This window comes from Microcaecilia unicolor, chromosome 8, assembly GCF_901765095.1.
Source record: "Microcaecilia unicolor chromosome 8, aMicUni1.1, whole genome shotgun sequence".
NCBI lineage: Eukaryota > Metazoa > Chordata > Amphibia > Gymnophiona > Siphonopidae > Microcaecilia > Microcaecilia unicolor.
In genome coordinates, this window is record NC_044038.1 from 89,960,015 (window position 1) to 89,983,845 (window position 23,831).

The following is a 23,831-nucleotide window of genomic DNA, read 5'->3' on the forward strand; positions in this document are numbered from 1 at the left end:
TCAAAACACAATCATCTTTGTGTTAGTGACAAAAGGCACAATATAGACAAAAATAAAATCGAGAGGAAAAACTGTAATAGCACAGGTGGTGTGGTGTGGTCAAAGTAAAAAAGTCATTATGTTAGGTGGTATTAGGAATGGAAAACAAACATGAGGACGTTATAATGCCTTTGTATCGCTCCATGGTGCAACCACATCTCAAATATTGTGTTCAATTCTGGTCACCACATCGCAAAAAATATATAGTGGAATTAGAAAAGGTGCAGAGAAGTTAAAACAAAAATGATACAGGGGATGGGATGACTTCCTTTTGAGGAAAAGCTAAAGCGGATAGGGCTCTTCAGCTTGGAAAAAAAGACGACTGAGGGGAGATATGATAGAGGTCTATAAAATTTTTATTTATTTGTTATATTTGTATCCCACATTTTCCCACATATTTGCAGGCTCAATGTGGCTTACATATTACCATGAAGGCATTCACTAATTCCGGTACGGGATAGGTACAAAATGTTGTATTGGGATAGGGAAGATAAGATTCAATCAAGTTGGGTTGAGGTAAGAGTTTGTCAATGTCCAATACGATCTTTGATAGTGAAGTGTTGCAGGGTTGAGTCACTCAAGTTGGGTCATTCGGATATGCCTTTCCGAATAAAATAATCAGTGGAGTGGAAAGAGTAGATGTGAAACGTCTGTTTACTCGTTCCAAAAATACTAGGATGAGGGGGCATCAATGAAGCTACAAAGTAGTAAATTTAAAACAAATCAGAGAGAATTTTTCTTTACTCAACCTGTAATTAATCTCTGGAATTCATTGCCAGAGAATGTTAAATCTAACAGTCAAACGACTCAAGATAAGAACTTGTTTATGAAACCAAGTAGAAAGTTGTTTGACTGTTAGATTTAACATCAAGAATTGTGGGCTGTATAGAGAATCTCAGTGAATATAATAACAGAGACGGGAGTAATCAATAGTTACCAATGCACAAGTCGAATTTCAATCATGAATATGGATTAACTTGTATTTACTCTCACTGTGATGTTGGAGGATTTTATGTTTGAATGAAGCTAGAATGAAGAGAGGTATATGGTATGTATGCATGTGATTGAAACAGTGAGGATAAGGTGGATTTTAAGAGTTTATAAATTATAAAAGAAACATTGAATAAATAAAGTTTTGTTAAACATTGAAACCGGTTAGAGTCACATATTCTTTAGGGATATCCTGGAAACCTCAACTGACGTTCCACAGGAAAGGTTTAAGAGAACTACTGTTCTCTGCAAACAGACAGTGGGATGCAGGCATACTCTTTGTCATTGATGAACCCTGTGTGCTGGAACTCTCCAACTCTGAGAAGTCTTTTAGAGCTTGTGTTGGGCTCCTGTGCTGGTGCAAGTCTCTCTCTCCAGCCAGTCTCACTCATCTGTAGCCAGATGAACAGCTTTCCTTTCCTCCCAAATCAGTTCAGAGAGAGAGAACAATTGCTTCAGGAAAATTCAAACACAATTGCCTTCCTAGATTTTAAAAGATCCCTACAACCACCTTCCAATTTATTTGCAACACTGGCAGATGCTAAATTCACCTTTCTTAATCAGTACTTCCAGTACAGAATTCTTCCTTTGGCCTGTTCTTAGCACCCATGGAACTCAGTTCATATGAGGAAAGGCTAAAGAGGTTAGGGATCTTCAGCTTGGAAAAGAGAAGGATGGGAGGAGATATGATTGAGGTCTACAAAATCCTGAGTGGTGTAGAACAAGTAGAAGTAAATCGATTTTCTTTTTTTACTTGTTCCAAAAGTACAAAGACTAGGGGACATTCAATGGAATTACGTGGAAATACTTAAATAGGAGGAAATATTTTTTCACCCAAAGAATAGTTAAGCTCTGGAACTGGCTGCTGGAGGATGCAGAACAGCGGGTTAGCTTATCTGGGGTTAGAAAAGGTTTGGACAAGTCCCTAGTCTGTTATTGAGACAGACATGGGGAAAGCCACTGCTTGCCCAGGGATTGGTAGCATGGAATGTTGCTTCTAATTGGGTTTCTGCCATGTACTTGTGACCTGGATTGGCCACTGTTGGAAACAGATACTGGACTAGATGGACCATTGGTCTGACACAGTATGGCTATTCTTATGGCAGTAGAGGGATATCAGCCAATAAGTCACACCTACAAAGCTATAACACATTCAAAATAATGAAACAGCATGTAGAAATGAGATTGTTTGTTTGTGTCAAGACAGCATGAAGGATCTCATTTTTACAAGTTTCATCATTTCGACAGTGTTACAACTTTGTTATAGTGTGACTTTATTGGCTGATATCCCTCTACTGCCACTCACTGGCTAACAATTTTCCATTGTCAGCTAGACTGGAATTAGAGAATGACACGAGGACAAAGTTTGTTCCCGTCCCATCCCTGCAGGTTCTGTCCCCACCCCGTCCCCTTGCGCTCTTTGTTTATCTCAGAAACTGCAAACACTTATTTTATATTTTAAATCTTTTTATTAAAGTATAAAAAGGAACAATATGCAGTGCAACTGTTTATAAATCACAAATAGAAAACAATAGTAACAACGAGTAACTATAATAACCCTTCCAAACCCAACAATAGCTGACTTCTACTACCCCAGTCCTAATCCACCCTGTTAAAATGTCCAGAAGTACAAAATACAACCCGTTCTGTATGCCCTAGTGGTGGACAAATATGCCCTATAATTTAATCTGTGGATGAATAGGTCATCAACAGTCTCAGGATTCAGTCTAGCTCTTGTCTTCCACAGTCCTTCCTGCAATAGAAAATGTCGTCTTAGAAGATGAGCTGCTAGCAGGAATGTACAGGATCCCCCATGCAAATTTTCCTAATTGGGGCCAACATCTTTCCTTATTTTTCCAAAAAAAATCAGTCTTCTTGATATTTTGGACTTATTGTCACGATGGTGACTATTTTCCTTGGCTGTGCTCACCTCGCCCTCTGGTGGCCAGAACCGGTGGCTGCCATAGACTGTCTTGCTGTCTCCCTACACAGTCCAGAGACTTTCATTCCAGTCTGGTCCAGATATTCTAGCCCTCCAGACTTGGTTGGAAGTTTGGCAGCTAGCCTCACCCTTAGCTGCCTTGAGATTCCTGCATCTGAGCCTCAGCTGCTGATTGCCTTTATTAGGCACCTGGCTCTTTCAGCAGGGCCTTTGCATCACCAAAGGTCCAGGTTGGTGTTTGTGCAGTTAGCACTTCTACCTTGTCTTGTTTCTTAGTATCCCTAGTCAGTATTCCTTGCCTGTTTGAGTCTCCTGAATCCAGTCCTGTTTGATCCTTCCCTGTCTGCTTTTGGCTTCCTTTCCCTTCTGGTTGTGAACCTTGTGTTTGTTTCCTGCCTGCTTGAGACCTGTATCTTGAACCCTGTTTTAGCCAAGCTTGTGTTTGTTTCCTGCCAGTTTGAGATCCTGTATCCTGTCGAGTCAAGTTTGTCTTGATCCACTCCGTCCAGTAAGTCCTGCCGGCTGCCTGTACCTAGGGGCTCAACCCCTGAGGAACGGCAGTCAAGTGTAGGTGAAGCCTAGTTCCAGTCCAGTGTGTTCCAGTCCGTGTGTTTCGGCTTGCTTATCTGTGTCTGCAGTCCCTGCCTTGCTGGTGTTTTTGCCCAGTGCTGTTTGGGGGGTTTTGCCTGCCACTGCCGCTCCTCGGCAGTGGTCCAAGGGCTCACATTCTAGTGACTGTGTTTTGAACATGAGATCGTAACACTCATTAGCCTTTGTAGCTTACATATTTTTAGTTTTATGAATAAGTTATTTCCCCTGTTTGGAATTGCATTGATCTCCAATTGTTTGTTCTTGTGTTGTACTTTGGGGGCAGTCGTCTTTTTTTTTTTTTTTCATGGAGAGAGGTAACCATTTCTTACATCTCTTTAAGAAGGAAGAACTACCAGATATGATGAAGCTACAATGCAGTAAATTTAAAACGAATCAGAGAAGAATTTTCTTCACTCAACGTGTAATTAAACTCTGGAATTCATTACCAGAGAATGTGGTAAAGGCGGCTAGCTAAGCCAAGTTTAAAAAAGGTTTGGATGGCTTCCTAAAGGAAAAGTCCATAGACCATTATTAAATGGACTTGGGGAAAATCCACTATTTCTGGGATAAGCAGTATAAAATGTTTTGTACTTTTTTGGTATCTTGTCAGGTATTTGTGACCTGGATTGGCCACTGTTGGAAACAGGATGCTGGGCTTGATGGACCTTTGGTCTTTCCCAGTATGGCAATACTTATGTACTTATGATCTCTCGTATATTACTGTCCTTGGGAATAATGGATTCCTGGGTGGAAGATGCTTTTGGAGGACCCTATTCAGGGAAATCACAAGCCTATCTTACTTTTTCATCATTTAAGGATATGACTGGGGCAGAGTGGGAGGCCCCAGAATGCAGCCTGAAGGTCAATAGAACTTCCATGGTCATGGAAGAAAAAAAAAAAAGCTGAAACTCCTTAAGGTGGATGCTATAGTTTTGAATTCTAAATAAGACCATCATTCCACTAGAAATGACATAGCACTTGATTCCTAGGATACAAGGATTGAGCTGGTGCTTACCAATCCTTCAAGTCAGTATTCTGAGAGCATGGGTATATCGTGAGTAGCCGGGTGGTGAGGGCCAGCATACACTGGTCTCAATGGGTCGCCCTGGAAGATACTGCTCCTGTACCAGAAGCAGGCCATCTTGAAGCAAGGATAACCTTTGTGGTATATTTTGTTTGTGATCTTTTCAGGGTATCGGTGAAAAGTAAAATTAGGAAGAAATTTTATACTACACTTTCCAGGTGCTAAAGGGATGACCTCTTAAAAAAATATATGATAGTACAGTCATTTGCATCGGTATGAAATTAGATCTCAAGTTGATTTTATGATGTTTCATAAAAAATTGAAACATCTTCTTAAAGAAATTTCTGGGCCACTATTTTTAACATAAATGATTAGTGTTGGTATTTAGTAATTGTATCTTAGAAATGACTAGTCAAATCTTTTGTAATGTACATTAGACTGAGAAAATAACATGTGGAGTATAAATTCTATATTCCTTGTCATCAAGCAGATGAAGCCATTACAGATGGGTTGTGTCCATCAACCAGCAGGGGGAGATAGAGAGCACTCAACTTTCACAGTGCCTCATGGCCAGCTAGCTCCACTGCCTCTTCAGTATTCTGTATCTCCCCTAGCAGGGTGGCTGCAGCTTCTTCAAGCTCCATCAAAAATCTGCCTGGAGGTTGCGCCTGTGCTTTTGCCAGTTGTTAGCAGGGGTGTTGGAGGCTATAGCAGCTTCACTTTGAAGGCACATAGGTTAGCCCTTTCCCTGCCTTACCCATACCTCCGTGGATGTGGACATATTGGCTTGCTTTTCCCTGTCCTTTCCCACTGTCAGTGGATGCAGGCATATTGGTTCGCCTTTCCCTGCCTTTCCCACTCATCTGAGCCTCCGGAGTTCTTATTACCTTTGCTTTCCTCACAGCGTTAAAAAAAAAAAAAGTTGCGTCGCGCTTTGGCGCAGCGACGTTGGAACAGAGGTTTTCCTTTGATTCTTCTATGGGACCGGAGCTGTGATACTCGGTCCGGTGAGGTAAGAGTGTTTTCTAACTCCTGATCAGGGTGTTTTTGGCGCGAAACCGCCATTTTGAATTTTCCCGCCGTTTTCGGCGATGGCTGCAGAGAATGTAAAGCGCTGTTCCCGGTGTGGCAAATGCAAATCAGCAGCGGGGCTCTGTAAATCGTGCTGTACAGGTGTAAGAGCCGACCCGAGCATAGCGAGTGATGATTCTTCCCGCTCAGAGCTGGCAGCGGACGCCATTTTGAATTCTCCGCATGGCGCGGCCTCCATAGAGACGGAGAGCCCTGAGCCCGGGGGGGGGGGGGGGGGGGACGACCTCGAATTGAGGCTATTCAGGGAGCGGCTAGCCCCGGACGGGATCTGGGTGCCCAGGTCGAGTTTTTCTCCCCTGATTTTGTGTTGTTATTGCATAAAGCATGCATGCTGAAAAGAGCTCTCCCTCAAGGGTCGTCTGAGGCCCCTTCTGTTGCCCCCCCCCCCCCCAAGTGGATTCTGTCCTGGGACTGCCCGCTGAGGCTATTTTCCCTGATAATTGGCATAAAGAAAAGCGTAGAAGGGCTAATTCCCCTTCAGATTGTGGTGCACCTCCTTCCCCCCCCTCCCCCCCCCCCCCCCCCGTGGTCGGGCTGTGAGGATTCGGAGAGTTCTGGCAGGCCTTCGTGGTCTGAGGAGCCAGAGTCAGGTGCAGAATTACCACAGGATCTGGATGATCCCTCCGCGGTGAGGAGTTTCCACCGTGATGAGCTGCCAGCGCTTATTTCAGATGCCCTACCGGTCCTTTCTATTGAAGAGCCTGACAGTGGCACGGCCTCCTCTGTGAACCTTAGGATGGCTAGTACCAAAAAGCCTGCTCGAGCCTTTCCTTTGCATGACTCCATCCAAGAGCTTATTTCTGCTCAGTGGGCTGACCCCGAGGGACCTTTGAAATTTTCCAGGGCTATGGGGCAATTATACCCTCTGCATGAGGAGCATTTGGCTCGCTTTGCAATGCCTAAAGTAGATGCCCTAGTCACTGCGGTGACAGAGAACTACCCTCCCTGTGGAAGGAGGAGTTGCCCTGAAGGATATACAAGACCGTAGGCTGGAAGCAGCACTTAAACGGTCCTTTGAAATTGCAGGTCTTACTGTTCGGGCGTCTGCATGCAGTTGTTATGCTGCTAGAGCCTGCCTGGCGTGGTTGCAACAGGCAGTGGAACAGCCCGGAGATGGAACGGAGCCCTTCTCGGATGTGGCTCCGCGGCTGGAGTCGGCCTTGTCCTTTTTGGCTGATGCCCTTTATGATATTGTCAGAGCTTCGGCTAAACAAATGGCAGTAGCAGTGGCGGCTCGCCGTCTTATTTGGCTACGACATTGGGCAGCGGACATGGCCTCTAAGCAAAGGTTGGTGAAGTTGCCCTTTCAAGGCCTTCTCCTGTTTGGTGAGGAGTTGGAGAAATTGTTAAAGGCCTGGGAGATCCTAAACCCCAGCGCTTGCCCGAAGATAGGCCGAGGCCTTCCTCCAAGGGCCAGGCTGTCCACTCCTCTTATAGACCTCGCTTCCGTGAAGCTAGAAGGTACCGCCCGGTGCGTTCTGCTGGGTTCACTTCTCGTGCCCGTTTTCAGCAGAGGAACTCCTTTCGCTCGGACAAGCGTTCCGCAGCCACCAGCTCTAGGCCTGGAGTTCAGGGGCGGACCTCAATGATGGTGCGCCGGCCCCCTCCTCGCTTCCTGTCATCGGAGGACGTCTTTCCCTCTTTGCCGAGGAGTGGGCCAATATTTCCTCAGATCAGTGGGTTCTGGACCTGATCAGAGATGGATACAGAATAGAATTCAACGCCCCAGTAAGAGACGTGTTTGTGGAGTCCCGATGCGGTTCTGCTGCCAAACGGGCGGCGGTAGAGGAGACTTTGCAAGGTCTGATTCAGTTAGGGGCCGTGTCCCCGGTACCTCCTGCCGAACACGGCTACGGCCAATACTCCATCTACTTTGTGGTGCCGTGAAAAGGTGGGTCTTTTTGCCGTATTCTGGACTTAAAAGAATTAAACAAGTGCCTGAGAATGCGGCATTTCCACATGGAAACCCTGCACTCCGTCATTGCTGCGGTACAGCCAGGAGAGTTTCTCATTTCTCTAGACATGAAAGAAGCTTACTTGCACATACCAATTTGGCCCCCGCACCAGAAGTTTCTGAGGTTTGCGGTGTTGGGAAAACATTTCCAGTTCCGGGCCTTGCCTTTTGGCCTCGCCACAGCTCCCCGAACCTTTTCCAAGGTAATGGTGGTAGTAGCTGCTTTTCTCAGGCGAGAAGGTATCAGGGTTCACCCGTACCTAGACGACTGGCTCATCAGAGCAGACTCTGTAACAGAGAGCTATCAAGCTACAGCCAGAGTGGTCTCAGTACTTCAATCTCTAGGCTGGGTCGTCAATATTGCCAAAAGTCACCTGACCCCCTCGCAATCTCTAGAATATTTGGGGGCCAGGTTCGACACAGACTCAGGTATGTATACCTACCCGAGCTAAGGCGGTGCAAGCTTCAGAATCAGGTCCGTCTGCTCCTGAGGATGCCCCGCCTGCGAGCTTGGGAACATTGTCCAGCTGAAGTGGTGCCCTGGGCGAGAGCGCACCTGAGACCTCTACAGTATTCCCTACTTCAAAGATGGTCTCCAGTTTCTCAGGATTATCAATGCAGACTTTCTTGGCTCCCTGCGGCCCAACTCAGCATGGAGTGGTGGCTCTCAGACATCATGCTGCGGCAGGAATGCCGCTGGCGCTCCCCGATTGGTGTCTAGTAGTGACAGATGCCAGCCTGAAGGGCTGGGGCGCACATTGCAAGGGGAAGCATGCCCAGGGTCTTTAGACACCCGAGGAGTCGGAGTGGTCCATCAACCGCCTAGAGTTGAAAGTGGTGTTTCAGGCATTTCTGGCCTTTCAAGTGACCCTGGAAGGATTGGCTGTCAGAGTGATGTCGGACAACACGACAGCAGTGGCCTTTATAAATCGACAAGGCGGCACTAAGTGCAGAGCACTGGCCGCGCAGGCCGAACAGATTTGCCACTGGGCCGAGCTGCATCTTCAGTTTCTGTCGGCAGCTCACATTGCAGGTCAGAGCAACGTGCAAGCCGATTATCTAAGCAGGCATCAGATCGATCCAGCAGAATGGGAACTAGCAGACGAAGTATTTCTGCAGATATGTGCCAAATGGGGCAAGCCCGTGATGGATCTTATGGCGACAAGTTCATATGTCAAAGTCCCGTGCTTCTTCAGCAGACGGAGAGATCCTCGCTCGGTAGGGTTGGATGCCTTGATTCAGCCCTGGCCTCCGGGCCTACTATATGTGTTCCCTCCGTGGCCCTTGATAGAGTGCGTGCTCCTGCGGATTCGGCTGCACCCAGGAGAAGTGGTCCTCATCGCCCCGGATTGGCCCAGGAGGCCTTGGTATGCGGACCTCCGACAGATGCTAGTGGAGGCTCCCCTTCCTTTACCTCTGGTACCGAACCTGTTGTCACAGGGCCCGGTAGCCATGGAGGACGCCTGCCGCTTTGGTCTTATGGCCTGGATATTGAGAGGGCACAGTTGAGGGACAAAGGCTATTCAAACACATTTCCACTCTCCTGCAGGCCCGCAAGCGTTCCACTTCCGTGGCTTATGCCAGGATTTGGCGCCAGTTTGAGTCTTGGTGCGCTTCAAAAGCGATCACACCCATGCGGGCTCCTGTCTCGCCGATTCTGGACTTTTTGCAGGATGGTGTACAATGGCCTATAATTCCCTGCGGGTGCAAGTGGCAGCGTTGGCCTCCCTTCGTGGTAAGGTTGAAGGCGTGTCTTCAGCTGCTCATCCAGATGTGGCACGGTTTCTTAGAGGTGTGCTTCGGCTCCGGCCTCCCGTGCGAGCACCCTGTCCAGCTTGGAACCTGGGGCTAGTTTTGAAGGCCCTGCAGGCTTCTCCTTTTGAGCCGCTTCGGCGAGCATCGGAGAAAGATTTGACACTAAAGGCCGTTTTTCTTGTGGCCATTACTTCGGCGAGACGGGTGTCAGAGCTCCAGGCGCTGTCCTGTAGCGACCCATTTCTGCAATTCTCAAGAGTCCGGGGTCACGGTTCGGACCGTGCCTTCCTTCATGCCTAAGGTGGTTTCAGCGTTTTACCTAAACCAGCCTATTTTCTTGCCCTCCTTTGATAAGGAGGAGTTTCCAGAATCTTTTGGGCAGTTGCACCTGTTGGATGTGCGCAGGACTCTGCTGCAGTATCTGCGAGTTACTAACTCTTTCAGGACCTCTGATCATCTGTTTGTTTTGCTATCAGGTCCTCGCAGAGGGTCTCCAGCGTCTAAAGCCACTATTGCCCGCTGGCTCAAAGAAACTATCTTTTCAGCTTATCTGCTTGCCGGCCGGTCTCCGCCTGTAGCCTTTAAGGTGCATTCTACCAGAGCGATTTCTTCCTCTTGGGATGAAACTGGAGCACTCTGTCTTCAAGAGATATGCAGTGCAGCAACATGGGCTTCTAAGCTCTCTTTTGCCCGACATTACAGGCTGGATATGGCTGCTGGGAGGGATGTGCGTTTTGGAGCACAAGTGCTAGTGCATGGTGTGACCTGTTCCCACCCTATATAGGGATTGCTTTGATACATCCCATCTGTAATGGCTTCATCTGCTTGATGACAAGGAAGGGAAAATTAGGTTCTTACCGTGGTAATTTTCTTTCCTTTAGTCATAGCAGATGAAGACATGAGCCCTCCCTGTATGATAGTCTGTATGCTGTGAATCTGTTTCAGGTTCTGTTCTTGTTTCCTGAAGTTCCTTCCTTGGGAGAAAGTTGGAAAACAGTCTTCAGGATTCATGTTCACTTATAGGAGGATGAGTCCATTCCCTCCAGTTTATGTTTTGGAGGATGAGTTTATTCCCTCCAGGAGGTTGCGTGTATCCCCTCCAGTTATACAATAAGGAGGACGAGTTTATTCCCTCCAGGAGGATGTGTTCATTCCCTCCTTTTGAGTGCATGCCCTTGTTATGGGGCCATCGTTCACTGTGAGGAAAGCTCATGTTATTCCCATTGCGGTTTGCCGTACTGCTTTGGAAGCTTCAAATACTGAAGAGGCAGTGGAGCTAGCTGGCCATGAGGCACTGTGAAAGTTGAGTGCTCTCTATCTCCTCCTGCTGGTTGATGGACACAACCCATCTGTAATGGCTTCATCTGCTATGACTAAGGGAAAGAAAATTACTAAGGTAAGAACCTAATTTTCCCTTAGTATGTGTCTGTGGTCACCACTAGGTATCTGCTGTGGCTTAGGAACTCATTGGCAGACTCAGTATCCAAGATGCATCTGAGCAAGCTCCCGTTTCATGGGAAACTCTTCTTCAGGGAGGACCACAAAGTTGGTTAAAGATCTGGGTAAGACTAAACCACAGAAGTTGCAAGAGGACAGATCTTGTATTTTATTATGCCTGGATCAGAACAGGAATAGCCTCTGGGAGTTCCAAAGATATCAGCAGAGAGCTTCGCCAGCATAGCATATCTCAGTGGTTCCCAAACGTTTTCAGTTCACGGCACCCTTCGTGTCAGAGCAAGTTTTCGCTGCACCCCTTGCCCCTCCCCCCCCCCCCCCCCCCCCCCCCCCCACTCGGCCACAAAGGTCTCTGCACAAATATAACAGTGCTAGGGTGTCTCCATAACCAGCCGCTCCAAATGACACACTGATTACAATTTATAACAAATTATTACTCTACCTATGAAAAAAGTTGGAGTTTAAGGTAGAGTAGGTAATGAGTTGTGGTTTTATGGTTCACTTGTTTGGCTGTTCTGTTTTTTGTAAATAGCTGCGAAGACTGGCATGGGTGAATGATATCATTGTAAATAAAATGTTGTCTGGTTAATAGAGATGAGCCTACTGAAACTCTCACTAAGGTATGTTAAGGTATGCGTGCATATCATCCGGTTTGTTTTTTGTTTTTCAAATAAGAAAAATGACCTTGCACTATGTGGTACATGCATAGGTTCAGGTTAAAAATATTTTATTAATTTGGAACTACCTTACATCTCATTCTGTAGTAGCTCAAGTAATGTTCAAAGTATAGCAGGTATTTCCTTGTCCCTGGAGGGCTCAATCTGATTTTGTACCTGAAGCAACGAAGGGTTAGTGGCTTGTCAAAGATTACAAGCAGTAGTAGTGGGTTGTGAACTAGGCTTTGGTTGTCAGTCTCCTGCTCCCTGTCCCCCCAGTGGCCACGGGAAAAAAAAGGTGCTAGGCCGCAGCAGCCTTCAGGCATGCGCTGTCGGCTCTGCTGGTCCTCTGCCCCCGCTGATGTCAACTTCCAGAGGCAGAGGACCGGCAGAACTGACAGCACGTGCTTGAATGCTGCTGCAGCCCTGCGCTTGCTGTTTTTTTTTTTTTAATATATATATTTGATTTTCTGCTGCTGCTGTCTTCAGTAGCGGTTCGGGTGGGACGGAGGTCGGCGCACAGTTTCAGAAATGCTAGCATAACTGTTCCACTCTAAAACTTAGTCTTTGAAGTAGATAGAACAGGGGTGGGCAACCACAGTCCTCAAGGGCCACTACTCAGTCAGGTTTTCAAGATTTCTACAGAGATTATGCATGAGATTGATTTGCATGTACTTGCTTCCTTTCTATGTAGATAGATCTCATGCTTATTCACTATGGAAATCATGAAAACCTGACTGGATTGTGGTCCTTGAGGACCATAGTTGGCCACCCCGGGATAGAAGATAAGGAGCTAGAAATGGTAATTTTGGAGGGATCCACTCCTGATTTATCCAGGCAAGGAAGGTTGACTAATCAGCTTTTACAGTGAGTGGACCTGAATTGTGTCTGATGGGTTCTGGGCAATATAACAACCAAGTACACCTTACATTCCATCGCAGATGCCTTTCAGGCTTATTTTCGAAAGAGAAGGGCGCCCTTCTTTCGACACAAATCGGGAGATGGGCGTCCTTCTCTCAGGGTCGCCTAAATCGGCATTAATCGAAAGCTGGTTTTGGGTGTCCCCAACTGCTTCCCATCGTGGGGACGACCAAAGTTCCCTGGGGCGTGCCTAACAGATGGGCGTCCTCGAGCAATAATGGAAAAAAGGGCATCCCTGAGGAGCACTTGGGGCGACTTTACTTGGTCCATTTTTTCTTACGACCAAGTCTCAAGGTGCCCGAACTGACCAGATGACCACCGGAGGGGATCAGGAATGACCTCCTCTGACTCCCCCAGTGGTTACTAACCCCCTCCCACCCTGAAAAAAACAACTTTAAAAACTTTTTTTGCCAGCCTGAAATGTCATACTCGGGTCCATCGCAGCGGTATGCAGGTTCCTGGAGGGGGGGGGGGGGGAGAGGTATGTGTGTGTCAGCGGAGGCATAGCGAAGGCGTGGACGTCCTTCTTTCAAACATTTTGGACGTCCTGAACTGCCCCCCCCCCTACAGGAATGGCCAAATTTTAAGGGAGTGGAGTGGAAGAGTGGCCTAGTGGTTAGAGCACTGGTCTTGCAATCCAGAGGTGGCCGGTTCAGATCCCACTGCTACTTGTGATCCAAAATCCAAATAAATAAAGGGGATGCCGGAGGCAAAGCAAAGGCATGGGCATCCTTCTCACAGAAACATCCACATTTTGGACGTTCTCAACTGCTGTCGCAGGGACAGAGGCATAGCGAAGGACGTCCTTCACCCATACTCTTTGAAAAAAAAAAAAAAAAAGACGTCCCTGATGAGCCCTTGGACATTTTCACCTGGATTTGTGTTTTTCTAAGGTTGTAGATGGCTATTATACACGCAGCTTATCTGTATGTAGGAAGCCGTCTTTGGCATGCGCAGAGCAGCCACGCATAATGCTTCGCTGCTCTGCACTGGCTTCCCTTCCTTAGGAAAGACATCGTGTGCAAATGAGCTGACAGCGAGCAGCTCATTTGCATGCAATTTCCTTCATGCATGCCCGTTCCTTTCCGAATCGCTAAGCGATCGGTAAGGGAAGGGCTTTTTCTGTTCAGTTAGTGCATCTGGCTGAAGGTAAGGGAGCTGTGTACCTTGGAGCAATTTGTGAAGTCCACTGCAGTGCCCCCTAGGGTGCCCGGTTGGTGTCCTGGCATGTCAGGGGGACCAGTGCACTACGAATGCTGGCTCCTCCCATGACCAAATGGCTTGGATTTGATCATTTCTGAGATGGGCGTCCTCGCTTTCCATTATTGCTGAAAATCAGAAACGACCAAGTCCTGGGGACGACCATCTCTGCTGGGGACGACCATCTCTAAGGTCGACCTAAATTTGCTGATTTGGGCGTCTCCGACCATATTATCGAAACAAAAGATGGATGCCCATCTTGTCTCGATAATACGGGTTTCCCCGTCCCTTGTTGGAGCCATCCTGCGAGGACGTCCCCAGGAAAACTTGGGCGTCCCTTTCGATTATGCCCCTCCGCGCCTCCCTGCATCACTTTTCCTCTACATCAAGCAGCTTTAAGAGCCACTGTAGCCAACCTTTTCCAGATAAGGGAGGTAGTTGCTATTCTGATAGAAGAAGGAGGCCAAGGCAAGTGTTCTATTTACTCTGTAGTTCCCAATAAGGAGGACGACGCACACCATCCTATCTTGGATTTGAAAATGTTCGACATAGTTGTAGGCATACCTTGTTTTTTTTCATGGAAATCTTGCATTTAATTATGGTGGCAGTGAGATGAGGAGAATACTGCATATCCCCATGTTTCCCAAATGCTTGAAGTTTTAGGAGAATGCTTCTAGTTCCATGCATTGTCACTTGGGCTGGCCATAATACCAAGGACCTTTTGTCCTATGTAATAGCGGTGGTGGTGGGCAGCTGTGTTCCTTCTCAGGGAGTGCTTAAATGATATATAATTTCCACAGCTAGTAGCCCTTGACTGCTGAGGCTTTTTCTCCTCCTGTCTTTGGTCATGGATGATTTGAAGGAAATATTGAATGCAAACATTTTGGGGAAAAAACAGGCAATTCACAACTTCTGAATTACACCAAAAGTTTCCAGTCATATCTTAATCTCTGATCACTTGCTTCTCTGCCTCAAATTTTTGGCCAGACAGTCTGGGGAGTAACCAAGAGACAAGACATAGTACAGGACTGGCTAAGAGGCTTGGCAGTGACTTTAAAAAAAAAAAATTTATGAAGTCTGGTCCCACAATATAACAGGTGTCTTAATTTACACAGTGGTCATATGGAGAAGTAATTTTAAGATACATACCAACATGTTGCAGTTAAGATGTATATTTTTAATTCCTTAAACACCTTTTACATCCAACCGATTCTTACTTTTTGGACATGCCTTGTAGATTTGAATTCTGTATTCTAGATCATCCTCATTTTTTTTTTTTCATTTAATCGTTCTTATATCCCATATTTTCCAAAACATGTTCAGTTCAATGTGGCTTACAGCAAAATTTGACTTCGACATTAACAATAGTAAATGTGTGAACATACATTGTAACTGTGGACTTACATAGGAAAGTAATAAATGGTGATCTTCAGGCATGTAATTAAGTTAACATGGGGAAGTAATAAATGGTATTAAACAGTGATCTTTGGCAGGTAGCTAGTTAACAAGGAGACTAGCCTTACAGCAGAGGCTAAAGTTAGCATAACAGCAATGACTGGTAACGTGTATGTCTAACAATGTAAACGGTGTGTATCCTCTTGGTGATAAGCTGTTTGTGGTAGTGTATCTCTGAACATCAGGGTCTGACAGTAGGCAATTTTATGTGTGAGTATACTGGGCTTATGATGCAGCTGTCGGGTATGGGCAGTTCCTTGTGGTCAAGTGGAAGGGTAGGAAGTGTATGTTGTGATTGTCGTCATATTTGTCTTGTGTCTGCAAGATAATTCTTAACAAATCTGATTTCAGTAGTTTATGGAAGAGTAGATAGACGATTCTTCCTAATGGCTTTAAGGGTACGGTGTTCCAAAGTTTGGTTGAGAGGTATGAGAAACATGTGACGTAAATAGATTTGTAGCGTATTCCCTTGAGGTATGAGTGGTGGAGTATCAGAAAGTTGTGTGTGGCCTCTAAGGCTTTCCTCAGGGGGAGATCGATTAAGGTGATGAGGTAATCTGGGGATAGTCCTTGACGAATATTGAAGGTAATAGTTGTGATCTTGAAGTTGAGCCTGGCTCTTATGGGGAGGCAGTAGAGTGCTTATAGCAGGGGAGAAGCTCTGTGGAAGAGTGAGGACTTGAAAATCAATCACATCACCATGTTTTGTAGTATTTGCAAATTTTTTTAGGCTCAGTCTTTGCATCCTGCATGTAAGCCATTGCAGTAATCTAGCTGGGATAGTATCGGTGATTGGCCCAGGAGGCGGAAGGTGGTAATTGGGAAGTAGTTCTTGATTCTTATTAGCTTCCCGAGCATCCTGAAAGCCTCCTTTATGACGGTTGCTATTTGGTCGTCAAATGTCAGCAGAGCATCCTTGATTGGGGATACACCCCCAAGGTCAAGCAGCCCAAGGACTCTGAAATGAGATGGAAGCCATATGGTCAATAAACTATTTGAAGACCAGGGCCATAAGGAATTCTCTTCAAGAGTGTCAGTTCTGCATAAGAAAGTGGTTCATATACTATTAAATACATATGATAAAATTTTCTAACCCTGTCCATCTATATAGGCAAGAAAGGATGCTGCCTTTGGGCTGGGTGTCCTAAGAACAAGACTCTTGGGTCTTACCCAGTTTATAGGATAGCTTGAGTACAATCCCACATGTTTGGGCTGATCTGATGGGATGAAAAGGAAGGAAAAATATAGTCTTCGCTATTAATTTTGTTTTCTTGAGTTCTGCTAAACCAGTCCAGGATCTCCACCATTTGGAAATCTCAGCCATTCATAGTCTTCTTATGTCATGTTTATAGTTCTTTTCATATTGTGGTATTTCTTTCATGGTCTTGCACCAGTTCAGCAAGGTACAAAGAAAGTGAATTTAGTTGTCAAACCTTCCTTACATCAAAAATTTTTTAAAACTTCAGATAAGGGCTGATTTTATATTTTTAATCACGATTAATTGCATAATTAAAGGTGTGTTATGGGGGAGGTTTGACTTTTTTTTACACCTTCTGCAGCTCCTTGTGACTCTGGGCAAGTCACTTAACCTTCCATTGCCCAGAGGCATAAGGAGCTGCAATGAGGGGGGGGGGGGAATAAATAAATAATACACCTTTAATCACACGACTAATCGCAAATACAAATTTTAATCAAAATGCAGCCCTAAAATTGAAGAATAAAAAGTCATGAAAAGATAAGAAATACAAAATATAATTTTAAAAAACGACAAATTAAATAATCTAAAATAGCATTCAGAATAGCTATCAACAGCCTTACAGTTTTCACAACCTACTTCAGAAAAGCAAGCCTAGATTCAGATTTTAAGAAGCTTTGATACAGGAATAATAGCTGCAGGCTTCTTGGAACCTGATATAGGGTGATGTCAGCAATTTAATCTCTGCCTCTACTGGTAGGGGGACAAAAATCACATATCTGGACTGGTCTGGTAGGCCTTAAGGAAAGAAAATTAGCAGGTAAAACTAATCTTTCATATATGGTGGAACACACTGTTTCTGCCCCCCCCCCCCCCCCCCCCCCAATGCCTCTGCTAGTCTGTTTTTCCCCTATATGACTCATGTTTTTTTCACAGTGTTTTCCTCTGCATCTTGTGGTTTCTCATGCTATCTCTCTCTATCATTCTGGCTTCCCACCACATCTCTGCCTTTTATTGTTTCTCTTGCTGCAGCATTGATCAAGATGGTGAGAGATCATGATGTGGACCAAGTTGCTCTTCTTGTGCCTAAGATCCAACATCTTATACAGCAGTGTGTACAGAGCATCAACAAAACAAAGGATATACAGCAGGCTGTGACTGACTGGTGAGGAGTCCTGTTTCTTAATCTAGCTGTGCTGCTTCACTGTATGCTCTCTCCCCTCCCCTCAAAAGAAACCTGCCATCTCCGTTCTTAATCAATTGACTACATGTGTTTACTAGCTAGTCATCTTGCTTGGAAGATGGTTTTATCAACTAGTTCTTGCACTTCTCTTTAAAAAAAATGCATGTGTGCAGTGGCGTAGGAAGGTGGGGCGGTCCACCCCGGGTGCACACCGCTGGGGGGGGTGTCATCTCCGTTGGTTTCTTGCTCCCTCTGCCCCGGAACAGGTTACTTCCTGTTCCGGGGCAGAGAGAGCAAGGAACCAATGGAGCCGACGCAGCTCCCAGCGACGTGGGCTCGGGGGCGGATCGGTCCTCCCGCCCGCCCCTCGCTGCCAAAGTAAGTTACAATGCGCTCTGGGGGGGGGAGGGCACCGTGCTGCATCCGGGGGGGGGGGGGTGCGCAGCGGCGACCCGCCCCGGGTGCCAGCTGCCCCCGCTACGGCACTTCATGTGTGTATTTGTCTTGACCAGTGTTTCTATGCTTACTCATAATTTAACAGCACTGAAGATAATCCACATCAGATTCCTCTGGACAGAGAAATGCTAAAATCCAAAATGCCTCCTATAGATGATGCTAAAGTCCTCTGTACAAGTAAATCTAAACACAGTATTAGTAACCTCAAGGCAAACTATGTATAATATAATTGTTGTAGTCACTCAAATTCAGTTCCAAGTAATTCTCAAAAGTATTGAATTGCGGTGTATGGGAACCAAGATGGCACTGGAAGTAGACATGTGCATCCGAGCTCCTCTTATCCTCCGAGATTGTTCTGCAGTTTGGGTACTTCTACCCGTGTTTTTTTCATGGGGAAAAAGACGGTGAAAGCTAGTGAAATCCCCCTAAGCCTGGTAGAGGCCTTACCCAGAAGCAAGCCACCTTGGAAGGGTTTGGAGTTTGGCCGCAGGAGTTCTTCGCACACGCTTCAGACTGCAGCATGGAGGGAGCGTCGTTCAACCCTCCCCCTAATATTGCACTTCCTAGACCCGGAAGTGTTTTGGTGGCAGCGGGAATGCCAGGGTTGGAGACACTGAAAGGGCTGCCTGAACTTCTGGTGTTGAAGGGGGACTGGTTGCTGCCTCTTCCCCAGTGGTGTCATCTTCTGAGGCAAGGCAAAGTAGAATAGAGCCCATCTCATTGCTCAAGGGAACATCCTCCTTGGATCTAGGAGAATGGAAGAAACCTGCATTTTATTCTGTGGTTGTAAAGTTTTTAAATGCAAATAAAAAATTAATTAATTAAAAAAAAAAAGTATTGAAGAATTGCCGTTTTCTCTAAACGGTCCCAGCAGCTTCCAACTAAAATTATAGCTAGTGTTCACTTCTTCAGAAAAGTCCAAACAAATTTTTCTCAAAATGCTAGTGGTATTGTTTTTTAATGAAGTTCCAGCAGCTTTCAAACAAACCCTGCTGAAAATGGCTGCTGTAATTTTCTTTATTAAAGACTCAACAGTTTTCAGTGTTTCATCACTCAGAACAAAATATAGTGTTCCTTGTCATGTGCACCAGAAAGCCCAAGTGGCTTTGCGTCCACCTACCAGCAGGACTGGATACAGCGTACTGAATTGTGCTGTGCCTTAATAGAAAACCCTGTGCAGCTCAGACAGTTTTGAAACTCACAAAACTGCGTTTTCATATGCTCTCCCAAACTATTGAACACACTCCCACTGGAACTCAGGATGGAACCCTCTCACACATTTTTTTAAAAAAAATGCTGAAGACTTGACTCTACAATCAGATATACCCACTAAGAAGTAATCAGTTCAAGATTGAATCTTTTCACAGCTCTTAAAAACTCCTGAATATGGTTCCACAGACATATACTAACAAAAATATGGCGTAAACTGAAGTTCTTGCACTAAAATAGCATCAAACTACAAACACATCAGAACTTCTTCAATTCCATAAACACTTTTTTAAATCGGGGGAAAAAAAACGACCTTGGACAACGCTCAGTAATATAACTGCCAACATAGTGAGCGGAACTTTAATCATTGGTCCAAAAACCTTTACAACAAAAACACTTTATTTGTATTCTTCAATCATCAAAACTTAATTTTTGTTTAAAACTCCTTGAAACATCATGGAGGCTATGCTGACATATCACTTAATGAAGGTTCTGACAGGCACCCGTTTTGCCTGACTGGCTTCTTCAAAGGATCTTTTAAAGCAACAATTGTAGAACGCCTAACCCTTGATTTAAAAAAAAAAAAAAAGTGTTTATGGAATTGAAGAAGTTCTGATGTCCTCAGACATATGCCCACTGGTAGAATTTAGTTTTCCTTTTTTTGTCCCTTTGAACAATTTTTAATTGGAAACTTACTCTGTTGCATTTGCAGTGTGAATAGCAGTATATCAAGTGCAATAAAATAGATGTTCGCTATGACTAGTTTATCAGAAGTTAGGGGGTAAGACTGTCATTTCTGTGGAGAAGGGCTGCTGATATTGCAACATGATTGGTCATTTGAATGTATACCCAGTGGTGCTAGGTCCCTCCCTGCTCCCCCCCCCCCCCCCCCCCCCGAGGCTCTCAGAAGAGCAATACTGAAAGGAGAACTGGGGCTGTCTGAGGACATCTATTCATGAGCTGCATTCACATTGGGGGGGGGGGGATGGATTTCTCTGTGTTTTAGAGTATTTCTCCGTCTACAGTGGATAGTCATGTTTGGATTGTGTGGCTACTGACCCAGTTGAAGAACTGGACATCAGTTGAGGTTTTAAGCTCCAATAAATAAGCTGGAAGTGTGGCACATTTTTATTTCGCCGAGGACAAGTAGGCCTATAATTCTCACATGGGTAACACAGGTCCGTGTTGCCAGTCCAGAGCTTGTAACACTTAAAACAGGCCTTTCCATATCATCATGCCGATCAATCCATAGACTGGTGGGTTGTGTCCATCTACCAGCAGGTGGAGATAGAGAGCAATCCTTTTGCCTCCCTTTATGTGGTAATGTGCTGCCGGAAACTCCTCCAGTATGTTCTCTATCTCAGCAGGTGGTGGTCACACACAGCAGCAGCTCTGGCTAGGTCTCCAAGCCTAATTCTTAGGTTTTGTTGAGTACCTGGGGTTGAGGGCTCTTCTTGAGCAAGTGCAAACCTGGTGGTGCCAGGTCCCTCCTTTTCTCCCCCCTCCCGCTGGCTCCGTTAAAAAAAAAAAAAAAATTTGAACGTCCTTTTAAGGGCGTTTATTTCAACGTTTATATCAGCGTTTATTGCAGCTGCTCACTGGGACACCAGTTCGTTACAGCTCGGAGCGAGAAGCAGGTAATTTTACCTTTTATAGCGGGCAGGGGGTTCCCCGTTCCGTCTCCACGTGGCTTATGGCGTCGGAGGGCGAGGGCGCGAAGATTCGCTCCCCGGACCGCTTGTGTGCGTCTAGCGGGGATGCGGGGGTTTCAAAGCCTGACTTGCCTTTGGGCGTCAGTTTGGAGTCCGGTCAGTGTCCCGGTTCTTCCTCCGGTGCGGCGTTTTTTCCCCGCCATAAGCGCCCATTCCCCGCTGCTCCCCCCCCCCCCCCCCATTTTGGCCGGCCACTCTGCTCGGACGTCTTCTTGGGCTGCCCTCGAGGTGGGAGACGTTAATGCTATGGTCGCCCTTGATTCGGGCGACGGCAAGAAAGCGGCGAAAGTTAAGCGCCGTTCTTTCCGCGTGGCTCCTCAGAGTTTCACGATGGACGCCATTTTGGATGCGCAGCATGTTCCCCCCCGCTCTTGCGAGCGCCGGTTGAGGGTGCGTCTAGGGCCGTGGCCCAGGCGGCAGAAGTGCAGTCTAGGGGGTTCTCCCCTGAGTTCATTTTGCTGCTGCATTAGGCTTTTCTTATGCTAAACGCTGCCCCGGCTCCCCCCTCTGATCAAGGGGTTGAGGCCTCCGGAAGCAAACGCCCTCGGGTGGACTTCCAGGCCCTAGAGGACTCTGTCTCCTCTGATGTAGATGAGGGCAGCGTATCTGAGTTCTCCCAACGGTCCTTTGGGGATTCCTTGGAGGAGACGGATTCCCGCTCGGCTGCAGCGGATGACCCCTCTGCAGCACGGATCTTTCGCTCAGAGGATTTGCCCAACCTGTTAGTGCAGGCCATGAGCATTTTGAAAATTTCCTCTCCGGAGGACGTCCTCAGCCTCTGTTGGCTCTGCCATTATGCTGGGGACGAAGCGCCCGCCTAGAACCTTCCACGTGCATGAAGCCATGCACACCTTGATTTCGGCTCAATGGGATTTCCCAGAAGCGAGCCTTAAAGTGGCTAGGGCTATGTCCCGCCTCTATCCTCTCCCTGAAGGTGAACGGGAGGCCTTTCTTTGGCCTACCATGGATTCTTTAATCACTACTGTGACTAAGAAAACGGCGTTGCCGGTGGAAGGTGGCACGGCCCTAAAGGACGCCCAAGACAGGAGATTGGAGGCGGCTTTAAAGTCGTCCTTCGAGGCGGCTGCTTTAAGTTTGCAGGCCTCAATTTGCAGCTCCTATATGGCCAGGGCGTGCCTGACGCTGGTGCAGCGGGCTTCCCCCTCGGATCCTTCCTTGAGGGCTGATCGGCCAGCCCTGGAATCGGGCTTGGCCTACTTGGCAGACTTGCTGTATGGTGTCTTGAGGGCCTTGGCTAAAAGTATGGCTCAGACAGTCTCTGCACGGCGGTGGATTTGGCTGAAGCATTGGTCTGCTGACCACGCCTCTAAGTCTCTGCACGGCGGTGGATTTGGCTGAAGCATTGGTCTGCTGACCACGCCTCTAAGTCTCGCCTGGCTAAGTTGCCTTTTAAAGGCAAGCTGCTCTTTGGGGTCGAGCTGGACAAGATTGTGACCGATCTCGGCACGTCTAAGGGCAAGAGGTTACCGGAGGTCAGGGCTCGGGCCAGTGGTGCCCGCCCCGATTCCTCCAAAGGACGGTTTCAGGAAGCCCGTCTGTATCGCCCGGGCAAGTTGGGCTCCTCTGCCCCCTTTTCCTTCATAAGGAACTTCTCCCCCAAGCAGCATTCCTTTTGCAGAGACCGCCGTCCCGGAGGTGCCTCCTCCGGTCCTCCCCCAGGGTCTCGTACCCAATGACGGGGCGCTGGTCCGTGGCCCAGAGCAGATTGGAGGACGCCTATCCTCGTTTCTGGGCGAGTGGACCAGGGTAACTTCAGACGCTTGGGTGCTGGAAGTTATCAGAGACGGCTACAAGCTAGAGTTCTGCCGACCCTTAAGAGACGGGTTTGTGCACTCTCCCTGCATGTCTCCGGTCAAAGCTGTGGCAGTACAGCAGACTTTGGACAATCTGATCCGCCTGGGTGCGGTCGTTCCGGTGCCAGAAGATCAGCTTGGCAAGGGACGTTACTCCATTTACTTTGAGGTACCAAAGAAAGGAGGTTCTGTCCGGCCTATCCTCGACCTCAAAGGGGTCAATCGGGCCTTGTAAGTTCGGCACTTCCGGATGAAGACTCTCCGCTCTGTTATAGCGGCAGTGAAGGCAGGGGAGTTCCTGGCATCCTTGGACATCAAGGAAGCTTACTTGCATATTCCCATCTGGCCTCCTCATCAACGCTTTCTGCGCTTTGCAGACCTGGGCCGACACTTCCAGTTCAGAGCCCTCCCCTTCGGGTTGGCTACTGCTCCGCGGACCTTCTCCAAAGTAATGGTGGTCATCACGGCCTTCCTACGCAAGGAAGGAGTACAAGTCCATCCTTATCTGGACGACTGGTTGATCCGAGCTCCCTCTTATGCAGAGTGCGGCAGAGCTTCAGACCGGGTGATTGCTCTTTTGAGCTCCCTGGGGTGGATCATCAACTGGGAGAAAAGCCAGCTGCGCCCGACTCAGTCCCTGGAGTATCTGGGAGTTCGTTTCGACACCCAAGTGGGCAGAGTGTTCCTGCCAGACAATCGGATTGTCAAGCTTCAGGCTCAGGTGGACCAGTTCCTAGTAGCCTCTCCTCTTCGGGCTTGGGACTATGTGCAGCTGTTGGGCTCTATGATGGCCATGATGGAAGTAGTGCCCTGGGCCAGGGCCCATATGAGACCTCTACAGCACTCTCTGTTGCAGCGATGGACTCCAGCTTCGGAGGATTATGCTGTGCGCCTTCCCTTGGATCCGGCGGTGCGCAAGGCGCTGAGCTGGTGGCTGAGGCCAGACAAGCTGTCCGCAGGAATGCCTCTTATGACCCCGGAGTGGGTTGTCGTCACGGCGGACGCCTCTGACGGGCTGGGGAGCCCACTACTTGGGAAGGACAGCGCAGGGGCTCTGGTCCCCTGCAGAGGCAAAGTGGTCTATCAACCTCCTGGAACTCAGAGCCATTCGGTTGATGCCTTTGGAGTTTCTCCCGGTCCTGGCGCTGAAGCCAGTACGGGTCCGGTCGGATGATGCCACGGCTGTGG

The 23,831-nt window shown here is 47.2% G+C and overlaps 1 protein-coding gene across 4 annotated transcripts in view; it reads left to right on the forward strand.

Moving 5' to 3' along the window:
* Positions 1–23,831, forward strand: part of HAUS5 (HAUS augmin like complex subunit 5) — a 245,600-nt gene that overhangs the window by 198,063 nt on the left and 23,706 nt on the right. For all 4 annotated transcript variants that reach the window (XM_030212334.1, XM_030212333.1, XM_030212336.1 and 1 more), the window contains exon 19: positions 17,302–17,434. In XM_030212334.1, coding sequence (XP_030068194.1) covers positions 17,302–17,434 — 133 coding nt within the window. The remainder of the gene's footprint in view (positions 1–17,301; positions 17,435–23,831) is intronic.